A 13,541-nucleotide genomic window follows, 5' to 3' on the forward strand; every position below is an offset into this window, starting at 1 on the left:
ACACACACACACACACACACACACACACACACACACTGCAGATACAATGGGGACGACCTTCTTGGTGGTACCATCATGGTGAAGGGACAGCATGCACAATAGTTGACATTGTGAACGTGTTTATTGTGCCAGTTCTGCTCCCCACTTCTACATGCATTATCTCATTCAGGCATCAAAGTAGGCCCGGGTGGCAGGCGCTATCACCACCCGCTCTTGTGCCACAGAAAAGAGAGGCCGCACGATGCTCTTAGAGCATGGAGAGGAGCCCTTTGTTAGCAGGCGTCTGGGGGACACTGGTTGACTGTGAATTGGTCTTTGCTCTCCGGGGACCTGACTCTCATCAGTTTTCCATTTCTAAGTGCCATTAGAAGTGATCCCCAAGGAATTCAAACCTAATTTTCTGGCTCTTTCTCACTACTCTCTCGAAAAGGGAATCATCGATGCTTTGAAGACCATATGAAACACTAGGAACATCTTTCCAGAAACTCTCTCTCTCACACACACACACACACACACACACACACACACACACACACACACACACACAGTGAAGCATGAAGTTTAGGACGGGTGGTGCCACCCTCCCTTCCCTCCGGCCAGTTCAGGAATCTTTGTTTTACTCTGTATGACTCCACTCATGTGGGACGTAAAGAAACAAGGCGAATGAACTAAATCAAATAAAAAACAAACATTTAGACTCTAAGATCAACTAGTGATTACTAGAAAGGGCAGAGGATGGGTAAATTGAGGAAAAGGGGTCAATAGTGTGGTGAAGGATAAACTTGGACTTTCGGTGAACTTTACACAGGTGTTGATTTTTAATAACATACACCTGAAACTTAGCCACTGTTAAAATGCAATGTTACTTCAATACATTTTTTTAAGAATCCCATTTTTAAAACAAGATTTTTCAAAAAGTAGCTCCCCATCTATTATTGAATCCTAAAATCAATTCAGAGGGGCATATTTTTTAATAAAATAGAATACAATAGAAAAGACTGGAGTGTATGAGAGGAATTAAGAATATGTTGTATTTTGTGAAACTTAAAAAAAAAATTCAGGGCCTCCTTGTGGAGCAAGGGGTTAAGCACAGCGCTATGAAGCTATCCACAGCTTCTGCAGTTTGAGTTCCAACCCTGGCCCGGCCAGGGAGCAACCCACAAGGCGCAGCAGACCTCTCCTATCTCGCTCGCTGCTCCCCTCAGCAGTGTGTTTCAGTAGATCCTCCTATTCTGCTCCCCACTATTGTCTCTGGTGAAATCTTTTACCCTCCACACCTCTGGTCTGCACCCCAGCTCTTGTATGCATAAATAAATCTTTAAAAAAATTCATATCCAAATGTGAATATGTGCGAGGTCCCAGTGCATCTTTCTGACGTGCTTTGAAGGCCAGCATGCTTGGGAGCCGCTAGCGCTTGCACTCAGAAGCCTTGGCCTCGCACACTGCTCTCCTAGGAAGAGAGCCTGGGTTTTCAGGCTGGCGACAGCCTCGCTTCTGGAGAAGGTCCCTTACAGACCAGCAGCGCAGCCTCAGAGCTATTAACTGCCATCTCCAGGGCCATTTCTTTGGAACTTAGATGACAGTGGTTTTTAGTCAGCATTTACTGTCAATTCAGATGGGACACCAGGACCTTGCTATTCACTGCTTCTAATCCTCTCCCAGCATTACAAGGAAGGCATTGTCAGGGTTGCTATTATTGTTCTCCCAGACTTACAGATGAGGAAAGTGAGACTCAGAGAAGAGTCCAGCGCTTGGGGCACAGGCCTGCCACACTGCATGGGGAGCGGCCTGTTTGGTGGCTCCATGTGCTGGAAAGCTCTCTGGATTTAGAGTGCAAGACCTGTCTGCAAGACTCAGCTAAGCCACTTGTTAACCTTGGATCGCTGAGCCTCGATATCTTTAATCTCTAAAGTCACAACTTGCCTGTTTCAAAGTTGTATCAGCTGAGCTGACGCATGCACAAGTGCTCTGAAATGTGTAACTTGCTGGCAGATATGTGTTATTTATATTAACTACCTCAGCAACATGCTAAGGGCCTTGAGAACAAGCACCGTGACAACACTCTTTGTCCCTCACGCCCATCCCCCAGCACACTCTCCAGCTGCACATTAAATATTTGCCAACTGATTGCTGCTTAAGGACAAGAATGATGCCTATTATTCTCCTTGTCTAGTGAGCTAAAACATCAAGTGTCCTTAATACACAAAAGGACTCCATGACATTTGTCCTTGAGAGAGAGGAGGCGTCATGTAGGAAGGCTCAAAGCACAAAATGCTTTTAATCCATGAAGCAAGAGTGTCCAAGCCCGGAGGAAACCATCTGTGGATATTGGCAGCAGGGATGCTATTCTTGGTCATTGCTGCCACCACTTTTAGGTCACTCTTGGCACCGTCAAGAGAAGTGGCACCACACCATGCGATGTACACAAGAGGCTGATGCGTAACTCATTTAACGCAAGTTTATACACTTTTTTTTTTCCTGTAATAATTCAGAAGCCTAGATGGGCTCTCATTAAAGTAAAACCAGATTAATCATGCTCTGGATGAGGTTGTCAGGGGCATGGAGCAGAAATAGCAGACCAGGGACAATCGGTGTCACTTGCCCTCTCCTGAGTCCTTGGACTCAGGGCCTTGGTGATTATTCAGTGCATTTAGGCACAACCAGGAATCAACTGGCAAGGTGAATTTGTACCCGTAACCACTATTAACACTATAAGTCTGCCTAAACGCTCAAGTTTTGGTGGATTTCAGAGTCTCCGTGAGGGTAGGGAGAGGGGCTGTGCTCTGTGTTGTCCACGAGAATGAATGTGCCGTGTCAACGTGCATTTTAGGTGGTGGCGCGTGTCCAGTAGCCGGGCTTGGCCACTGGCCTCTCATCTCTGTCCCTTCTTCCTTGTGCCTAACACCTCTACTCCACACCACAGAATAGAGTAGAGCAGAACTCTGAATAAGCTCTCTGGGTCACACAAACATGCGAGTGTATGGGAAACATGGCACCTGGAGATGAGCTTTGGCCATTTACTCATTTGACTATCGCCACATGTAAGAAAATAACCACAAATGAGTCTTACAGTTGCTTTTCTTTTGGCATCTATTTTTCACCTTGGTCTCTTCGTCCCTGCCTGTCACAGGTCAGCTTTGTTTTGTTCATTTGAGCAGCTCCCAAAGCACATTAAAAAACAACAACATAAATACAAAACTTTTTTGTTCCTGGCATCATAAAAAGCATTCAGGTTTTTGCAGTAACTATCCCCAGCAGCAAGATTTTAATGGTACTGAACAACAGTTTTCCAGTCAAACGTAAAGGAACACTTTGGGCTCCAACTGCAGGCCACGCCTCACCACCTTGCGTTTTGCCGGCCAAGGGAATTATTTTCTCGAGTGGGCTGGGGACTGAGGGGCAGACCACAGCACCTTGTCTCTGTATTGTCATTGCTGTGCTGTATTACTGCTTTCTCTCTCAGAACACATGGGTTCTGTACAAAATGGGATTCTAAAGAAAAGAGGGTGTGGGGTTTGATTATAATTTTACATTTTGGAGAGTAAGGGAAAACAGGAGATTTTTGAATGGTTTTATGTCACCCTTCAGGCTATTCTGAATCAGTCCAGCTGCTCCTTAGAAGCAAGCTAGCCATGGCTGAAGAAGCAGAAAGCAAGGAGGGGAGAAATAGGCCAGCTTCGTCTGGGCAAGAACAATGCCTTCCAGTCAGACACAATGACCGCCTCTCATTTTCCAGGAACTCTTAACAAAAAGATGGAAAGGATTCTGGAGTCACCTCCCAGGGCCCCCAGTCCAATGAGAGAACATTAGCTCGGCAGTTACAGATATGCAAATCTGTTCTGAGAGCTAACAGCCCAGGAGAGTCCTGTGGGTGGAGGGAGATCTAAGTCACACCGTTCTGCTAGGGCTATTTCCCATCCTCGAAGGAACTCTAAGTTCCCACTTGGCTGGGGCTGCCTGTTAGGGCCATTCACAGACAGGACGCATTAGCCCCAAATCCTAGACAACGGTGTCCAGTAAAGTACAAAAATATGGAGACTATCAGATGCGTAGGTTAGGCCATAAAATCAGAGTGGATGGAGAGCATGCTTGCAATTGCTTAAATTTTTTTTTAAAACTTGAACATCTTTCAGTCACTCAAAACTAGTACTTTTGTCTTGCAGCATGAGACTCTAGAACTGTCTTTCAGATCAAACATCTAGTATTAAAAATTTGTGGTTCATTCGATTTTAGGTTTTGAGTTTTTGTTTGCTCGTAGAAACGAATAATCACGGATGGCAGGTTTATATGGAAGACGTACGGTCCATCGCCAGACATGAAAAGAATGAGGAGTGTCATTCTTCCCACCACACCGGTCTTACCACTCAGCCTTGGGCAAGTGACCCCACCTCACCAGGTAAAGGGGTGGTGGCAAGAACATTGACCTACCTCACTGGGGTGTGGTGTGGATAAACTCACAAGTGCCTATTAAACAAAAATGCTGAATTCTAAAATGTTAAGTGCTCCTGACTCCTAAGGAAACATGGTGAAACATGTTGGACCGGATGGATTTTCTGTTCTGAAATGCAACGTCTGTTCCCCGACTGTTGGACTTACAGCCTGCTCATGCTTCCGTCATCTAGCCCACATCCACGCTGGACTGTCTTGAACTGTGGCTGACAATTTTGTGATGGTTTTGGGTTGCAGAGGATGTAACGCCACTGCGTACCTGGCTCCAGTCACAGAAAAGGATCAGGTTTCTCTTGCTTGTAATTTTGAAATCAAGATTTCATATTAAAATGCAGAGGTGGCCATGGGATGATGGAGGAATCCACATATAGTTAACTGATTCTTAATATTTTGATTTAGTGCTTCTCGTTGTTATACATTAGAAATCTATTAGGTTGGTTTGCTAGCTATCGCTCAGAATTCACAATGACACATTTACCTCTCAGGAAAGAATCTACTGGGGACAGGCACCACTACACACGTTGTTTAAACATGTCTGTAAACATTTGGGGATGGATTCTGCCACTGTTGTTCTATTAATGAAAATTCAACCAACTTAGGTGCTAAGCAAATTAAGAGTAAGTCACTCTGAAGACAAAGATGTCAGAATATTTGAAAATTTAATTGGCATTACCCTATTCTTCCATTTCATTTAAATTCGTTAAGGAGATGCAAATTAAAATTCAACTCCACACTGGTAGATCCAAAGTAAGATTTATAGACCAACAGACCCACGAGGAGGATGGCACTACAATGCCAATGCGTACACATGAGTTGTTTTTGGTTTTGGTTTAGAGATTCAAGAATGAGTTGGAGCAATAGGAAAGTTGAACAGAAATCTTAAAACATAAAGATGATTTAAATTGTCCAAAATACTTTGAAAATCACTATCTTAACCCTTACCAGAGAAATCTTCAAATTGGGTGACTCTCCCAGTAAAAACTCAATGATGAAATCCTTTTCCCTGAAGGAATCTTAAATGTTCCAGAAGGTATTTATTCATCAGTTCTGCCAAATGTAGTTTACTATGTCTATAAAACTGTGGTAAATCTTATCTGTCCTAAGAAAATACATAAAATTGCTAATTCATTTCAGAGTTGGGTAAGATATATTCTAACTTTCAAGTGCTTGTTAGCAAATGTCATTTCATTGTTTTGCTTCCTGATTTAAATGTATCAGTGGCTCAAAAGCCACGATCTCTCACTGTGCACACATCAATTCAACAATCCCTTCTCACCTCCCCTGTTAGAAATCACTTCTAAAAACTCTTCCCAAAGATAATTAACAATTTTCATTGAACTGAAAAGATAATTTTCTAACAGGACATGGCAGAAAAAATTTCCGTTCCCAGTCTCTTTGCTTGTAATGCTGTATCATGGAATTCTAAAAAAAAGGCATCGTAAACATTCTTTATCCGTTGGGTTTAACTTGGGCGTATATCAGCAGGAACTCCTGAAGAGTTAATTCAAATTATTTGTGTAATTTAATTGGAGCATCTACGCCTTTAATGTATACCCCAAATCCATCTATGGCATGCCATCTTTGTCATCACCCATTACCTTGCCAAGGCTGCCACAGCAGCAGAACTCCTGACTCCTCTTTACAAACCTTTTTTTTCCACTTTGCAGTCATAGCATTATTTACATATTAAAACAGTAACAACACAAAAATATGATCATATCATTTTCCTGCATAAAACCTTCCAAGGATTTCCTACAGCACTTAAAACAAACTTTAAACGCTCCAGCAGGGCATCACAGTCGTAATGACCTATCGGTTGCCTTCCAACCCCACTTCTGTTAACTTACTCACAAATAGGGACCTTTATATTGGCTGTTATCTTTGTCCAGAACATCCCCCAACTAGTTCATTGTCTACTGCTTCTCATTACTTAGGTGGAAGCAGAGCTGTCCTCTTTCCTGACTACTCATGCCATCATATTAATTTTCTTCAATTGACAAAAATTTTATTTGTATCTGTTTACCACCTTTCTTTTCCTATTTGGATGTAAGCTCCTTGACAGCAAGGAACTCATCTGTTTTTGTTTTGTTTTCTTTGCTGTGCTCTTGCCACTGAAACAACATGTAGTACACAGCACCCAAGTCATGTTTACTGATGAATGGGAGTTACACCAGCATGGCAGCTCAGTGTGGAGGCTTTAGAGTTAGTTTAATTTGGGCTCAAATACCAGGTTTGCAATTAACTACCTGTGAGATTTAAGCTCATCTTCTTTTTTAAGGTCTTGATTTCTTTATCAAATAAAAACACCCACGCAAAAGGGAAAATCCTCATTTAAATGAGGCAAGTGGAACTCAAGTCTCCTTAGTCAGAGCTCACACTCTTCCCGGTTCAATTTCTTACAGACTTTCTCTTAATTCACCACCTCAAACTTTTGATCCTTTATGCAGGGGCAACAGGGGAAAACTGTAAAAATATAGATGCCTGATCACTCCAAGTCACCATTATGCTATAATGGATATATGCTATATCTTTCTTTCAGAGACCAAGAGCACAGGATTTTAGAAGACCATACATAGCCTCTGATGTCAGACTGCCTGGGTTCAAATCCAGTACCTATATTTACTCTTGGCCAGTGACCTAAACCCTCCCAGTATGTTTCCTCATGTGAGAGCACTTCCCTTACAGAAGTAGCAGTGCACCCCAGTGCTTCATTTACCCAAGCACACAATAAATACTAGCTATTGAGTATCAGACTGAGTTTAAAATACTTCTTACTTAGGTAAACTCAAGATCTAATATCAAGAATCGATTCCATTAAGAGAAAAACTTTGCATTTTCCAATGCGTAACTTTGAATGACTTTAAAGCTGGGTTAACAGATGAATTCCACATAATGCAGCGCATACGTTGACCAGTCTCTCAGTCTAGGTTCCTTCTGGCCTGATGCTTTGCTCTGAAGTTTATTGTTGTTCTTGGCATTGTCTCCTAACAGCGAAGAGGTACACCGTATCGCTCCATTTAGGAGGTCATTGGAAAACTTGCAACACTATAAAGAATTTTAGACTCATTTTATTAAACATTTTAATCTACTTAGTAAGACTTGAGAAAAGTCTTATTTTAAGGCTTAAAATATTTAAAAATATTTAAGTTCCCTATACTTGTGCAGATCTAGTCTTAGTTTCCATGTTCAAAAAAAATTCCATTTCAGAAGAAGTTCTCTTAAAGGCACTTTCCTCCAATGTACACTACCCATTTGTTAACTTTCAACAGGTAAGAGTAAAGATGATAGAGAAAGCAATCACAGGATCTCTAAGGTGGAGTTTCAAGTCATTCCTTTTCCAGAATCATGATGAGTGTATTTTCATCTTGGGATATAAACTAGTGGAATCTTGTGATCTAACAGGAATTTAGACAATCTTCCCTGTGCACAGATGTGGGGTCGACTGTGTGTACATTCTGGGGGTTGTGGAGGGAGGCCACACAGAACCCCGTCCACATCTCTTCCTCTCTTTAACCGCCTGGAAAGCTGTGTGCTTGGTCAGGTGACAAAAAGGGGACAACAGTAGATGTCAAATTACGTTTTATATCAAATATCAAAGGTCATAAAAGGATATACAAATCAGGGGTTCTCAAGGCACTGCATGCGTGTTTGAGTGTGTACGCACGCACGCTCGCTTCCTTAAGTGGGTCCCTTTTAATTCCACATGGGTTTTCCACCCACAGATCCTGGCATTAAGCACTGGTCGGCAGGACACCGGAGCGCCTTTGTGTCCCTTGCTGACACTACGGCATTGTGTTTTCCTACCCATTAACCAAGGATAAATGACCTAGATATTGTGCCTATTAAAGCCTCATTTTTCTTTTGCCCTTTTGTTCTTTAGTGTACCACATTATCAGACGCTGCACACATTTCTAAGTATTCTCGGTCTCAGATGCCCTTTTGAGGGAGTAATAAGAGGTTTTTGTGTGTGGTTCTGTTGAGATATCTGGAGTGGAATTATGTGAAGGTAATTTAAGGTTTTTCTTCCCATCTAGTCTGAAGACAATCAGTCTAGGGTATTAGTAACAGCTAATCTAGCATAAGAGGATATATCAAGAAACTGTACAAAGGCCAGAATGCTGTATTTGCATCTATTGCGAATACAAAAAATAGAGTGAACACCAGTTCCCTACATACTACATTCTATAATTACATCTCTGCATATCATGGGTCACTTTTATTAAAAGCATCATTACTACAGTTGGCAGCAATTTACATTTTATCTTACATGATAGCAGTTTTCAAAGAAAAAAATAAAAGGACATCACAACAAAGAAAAACAATACATTTACAAAGTCATGTCTGTAAACTTCAAGGCTAGTTTAGAGCTGAGGTAATGCTGTTTTAGCTTTGTGGCTAAAGTAACAAAGTCCTTTAATTTAAAAAAGGTACCTGATTCTCTCTTCTCTCATTCTTTATTTATTCATCTATTTATTTTGTTTATACCAGTGCATTACAAGACCACGAGACAATGTAACTGTAGTTCTGTCTGGCAAGAACCCTCCCAGTAGGTTAATTTCCAAAGGGACCCTTCACATTCAACAGCTGCCTTATTATTGCTGCGCCTCGGGACAGAGACGTTCACACTAACGTGGAGATTGTCAGAGTGTATGGATGTGTGTGGATGCGCAAATGTGGGACCCCCATACAGTCAAAAAGGGAAACAAATGAGCAAGTATGATATGTATGGTAAATTTCATCTTGACCTTCACAGCAAAAAAATTAAAATTAAAAAATTAAATATATAACTTCATACTTCCTTCGAGCAGCACTTCCTTCCATTAGTGCCACTCAGTTACAAATTGCTCTTTATTATAATACCAATGGTACCAAAAGAAAAAGAAAAAAAGCAGAGCATTATGTAAGTTTCCTTAAAAAGACATGATCACCTCTCAAATTTCATCTCTCCTAGGGATAATAAATAATGCACTGCACAATACTTAATGACCAAGATACCTTTTGACACACCTGTATAACATGACTTGGACTTTTTTTTTTTTTTTTGCTACACTATGTTACAGAACAGCTTATAAAACTAGGTATGAACATTAACTGTGAGTGTAAACAGTAGGACTACCACTTGTCAAAAGTTTTAAACACTTTAACTGGAACTGGTATTGGTTATTCATCATTTTCATTGTTTTCTATTTCCTCCCCCCCGTCAAGTGAGTCTAGCTCTTCACCCTGTGCTATTTCATCTTCTAAGATGGAGGACTCTGCAGTCTTATCCAGGTTCTCCTCGGCATCACTGCCCTCTAGGGTCTCTTCTTCCTGAAAGGTGCCACCCTCGGCCTTGTCAGGAGCCTTTTCTTCACTGGAGCCTACGGCATTCTGAAGTCCTGCTAACGCTGGGAACCCAGGCAGTGTCAATCCTCCCAGACCCGGAGGTAGAAACATGGACGGGTAGAAGAGGCCTGGAGCCATTGTGGACAGGAGGAAAGGGTTGAAGGCAAGCGGGTTGGAGGGCAATCCGGCCGGGGCAGTAGCAGCACCAACAGATCCATTCGCAGAGTCAGGAGCCGAAACAGCATCTGTGCTTTTCTCAGAGTCTTTATTCTCTTCTTCGTTCTCATTTCCCTTCTCCTCTACTTTTGAAGTGCCGTCTTCCAGGTCTCCTTGACTAGAAGCAGTAGTGGTGTTTCCAGTAGCAGCGGATAGAGGGTTGTTCAACAGCCCGCCCAGTCCAAACATGCTGGGCAGGCCCGCCATGCCCGGCAGCACCAGGGGCAGCACGGCAGCGGGGTTCTTAGTGTCGCCTCCGGCTGTGGCAGCGGTGGCCAGTCCTGGAGGGAAGCCCATGAGACCTGCCAGCTGGAGAGACTGCAGGTTCTGGAGATTCTGAAGGCTCGTCAGGTCCATCCCCGCAAACAGGCTGTTCACCAGCAGAGGGTTGATTCCTGATGTGGAGGCCACAGCGGCTGCAGCTGCAGCCGCCCTGGCAATTTCACTTTTAGGCCTTCTTCCTCTTCTGCTTGCTCCTTCTCCCCTCACCACGGGTCCAGTGAGGAGACGGTCAAACATTGACTCAGGAACAAAACCCTGAAGGAAATGGAGAGGCAGACAGGGCTATAAAAGTTGCTGAAGAAAGCAATCTCAACGTGGGCCTTTACGATGAACTGAAAACTGACAATTTGAAAGGGAATACATAAGCAATGGCCTATCCTAAAAGTGAAAGCTCAATGAAAAAACTTGTGAAAACAAAAATTCAATGTATTTTATTTAGCATTAATTACATTAGCTCACTGAATTATGCTGAACTGCAGAAAAATGGGTAAAGGGAACTATCAGGGAGATAAATGACAAGTTATCAGCACCTCTAACTCCAGAAATAACACGAGAAAGTAGTTCAAATAACATGGAAAATTTTATTAATAAAAATCAATTTCAGTACCTAGAGGAAGAAAACTTATGTTCACACCAAAACCTATACATGAATGTTTACAGCAGTTCTACTCATAACTGCCAAAAGCTGAGAACAGCCCAGATGTCTTCCATGAGGACATCCATGCCATGGAAACTGCTAGGCATTGAGAAGGAACAACTTTTGATACATTCAACCACTTGGACAAAGCTGAACAACATGTGAGAGAAGCAGTCTCAGAAAGGATACATACTTTATGCTTCTGTTTATGTGACATCTTCAAAAAGATAAAATCTATGGCTGAAGAACAGATCAGCGGTTCCCAGGGGCTAGGGGCCGAATAGAGAGAATAAAAGCAATTTTGGGGCCTGAGGGAGGAGTGATGGAATTGCTTGTATTCCAACTCTGGTGCCAATTCATGAAACTATACACATGTTAAGATTGATAGAACTGCACAGCAAAAGAAAAAAAAGTGGGCTTGTTGTATACTTTAAACAAACAAAAAGAATCGAAATGTTAGCAAATTAATGTTACAAAGAAAATAATAGTTTAAAAATTATTTTAGGCAGAGCTGTATTTTTTATTTGAAAATCAGAAATTAAAGTTAATAACTTTATGATCTCAACGAACATAAATTCCATTTCACAGATGGGCTATTTGCTAGGTTTATCTGGGGCACTTCTCCCTGTAGTAAATTGACCTCCAAGACTATGACTAGGCATTTCTATACAATCCTCTTTAATAAGAGCTTATAAATTAATCCACTTGGAATTAATAATGTATTGATACAAGAAATGATGATGTATTAATGACATATAATTGCTGTATTATGTCAGTTCTTGTAAAACTAAGTTAGAACTGAAAAATTAATGGCAAACAGAAAATAAACAGTATTGTATAGATACCATTTTTGACAGAAATGCAGACTTTGTACTTACAGACTGCTTAACTATGTCAGTCCAGTCTGGAGCAACTGCAAATTCAGGATTTTCTTCCAGCCACCTGGGCAGATCCTTCATTGGAGGCGCCATAGCTCCACCCATCTGGGGAGATGCATTTGAGAAATGACTTAAAATAACACAAATTCTTCCCTCTTCTTCCCCATCTACTCTCCCTCTCCCAACAATATATAAACACCCCGCGCCCCCGCAACCATGCACTGTGTTCTGAGAGAAACATGATTCTTTTTCCTTATGAAAGATGTCAGGATAAAACACTTTCTGGGATAAGAAATTCCCAACTTTTACCTTCTTCCCATTTCGTTTATTGACAACAGGTACCCTTTCCTCTCCTGTCAAAGTGTTTATATCCAATTTATTAGGGTTTCGACATCTATGTCGTTTCTGTTTCGGTTTCTGAAATGAGGAAAACAGCACATCTGCATTCTTCTGCAAAAAACAAAAATAAATATTAAGCAAAATTGTATTTAGAACTGACCCTTTCCTGTATAAATGAAAAGAGAATATTTCCATTAGCTATGAAAGTTCTGAGATTTTAATTAGAAATCATAATTTTCTTGGAAAGGAAAAAACTCATTTTCTGTACACTAAGGAACTAAACCAATGCACAAACTAAGGATGTGCTATTGCTTTGGCTATCATTAAAAGTGCTTAATGTTTAGCCAATGGTATTTTCAAGGGAACTTTTTCTAGTACCTTTGCTAATTTCTAGTCAGTGACTTGAATGAATACAAGAAGATGACCATCATGTCTGAGGACGTAAGACCATACACCAGGAGAATCCACACAAGGGATAAAAGGCCCTGTGCAGGAGGGGGCATTCTGAGTGGCAGGAACACAACTTCGGCTGAACTCAACAAAATAAAATATAAAACCCTACATTTAAGTTTTACAAAATCACATAGGCACAGGAAGTATCACCTGGAGATAATGCCCAGTATTTAACATAAGGCTTAAGTTTTAAAAGAGGAGCTAATAAAGTCTTAGGCTGCATTAGGTGATCAAATCTTCCTAAGTAACAGCTTCACTGTATTATGCGCTGGTCAGACCTGGCCTGAAGGCCAGTTCAAGTACATTCACAGGTGTTACAAAAGAATAAAACCACGCCATGCAAGGAGTGACAGATGGGAGAAAGAAAAAGTAAGGAAATGTGTTAATAGGCATCATCAAATAACTACAAGGCTGTCTTTCATGAAGGACAGACATGAAGCTAGTTTCTCTGTTTATACAGAATAAACAATGACAAAAGCTGGAAAACAATGACAGTAGCTGAGATGAGACCTTCAAGCAAAAAGACAGCGGCACCCAGCAATTTCTGTGCTGTGTGAGGGAAGGAGACAGACTGTCCTAGCAAGCCACCTCCCAAATACTGCAATACTTACTGGTACATAACTTGGCATATCAACAGTGTAAGTAGGATGCAGCTTCAGCCATTCAACTAGATCCTTATTTTTAGGAGCATCTTCCCCCACCAGCCTAGTCCCATCTTCAAGATTTATAACAGGGATCCGTGTATCTGGGTCCAGCTGCCCAGGAGAAGGAATGTTTCTTGTTGGTGTGGTCTCTATATCTTCTTCAAAAGCTTTGGTCACCTCAGCATCCTCCTGTAGAAAGTTGACAATGTTCTGAATTCTCACACAAAGACAGAGATTGTGTCAACATCCCATCCCCCAAAATGCAATCCTGGGTTTATGGATCTTTGATCAAAAAGGTGAAAAGGCTATGTCCATATT

At 41.5% G+C, this 13,541-nt stretch overlaps 1 protein-coding gene across 5 annotated transcripts in view; it reads right to left on the reverse strand.

Moving 5' to 3' along the window:
* Positions 1–8,637: 8,637 nt before the first annotated feature.
* Positions 8,638–13,541, reverse strand: part of CHD7 (chromodomain helicase DNA binding protein 7) — a 189,101-nt gene continuing 184,197 nt past the window's right edge. For all 5 annotated transcript variants that reach the window (XM_037506252.1, XM_037506276.2, XM_037506270.2 and 2 more), the window contains exons 35-38: positions 13,191–13,412; positions 12,097–12,237; positions 11,788–11,892; positions 8,638–10,527 (exon numbers count right to left, since the gene is read on the reverse strand). In XM_037506252.1, coding sequence (XP_037362149.1) covers positions 9,610–10,527; positions 11,788–11,892; positions 12,097–12,237; positions 13,191–13,412 — 1,386 coding nt within the window. In that variant the 3' untranslated portion in view covers positions 8,638–9,609. The remainder of the gene's footprint in view (positions 10,528–11,787; positions 11,893–12,096; positions 12,238–13,190; positions 13,413–13,541) is intronic.

Source organism: Talpa occidentalis, unplaced genomic scaffold (genome assembly GCF_014898055.3).
Source record: "Talpa occidentalis isolate TD23 unplaced genomic scaffold, MPIMG_talOcc4v2.1, whole genome shotgun sequence".
In the NCBI taxonomy this organism is placed as follows: domain Eukaryota; kingdom Metazoa; phylum Chordata; class Mammalia; order Eulipotyphla; family Talpidae; genus Talpa; species Talpa occidentalis.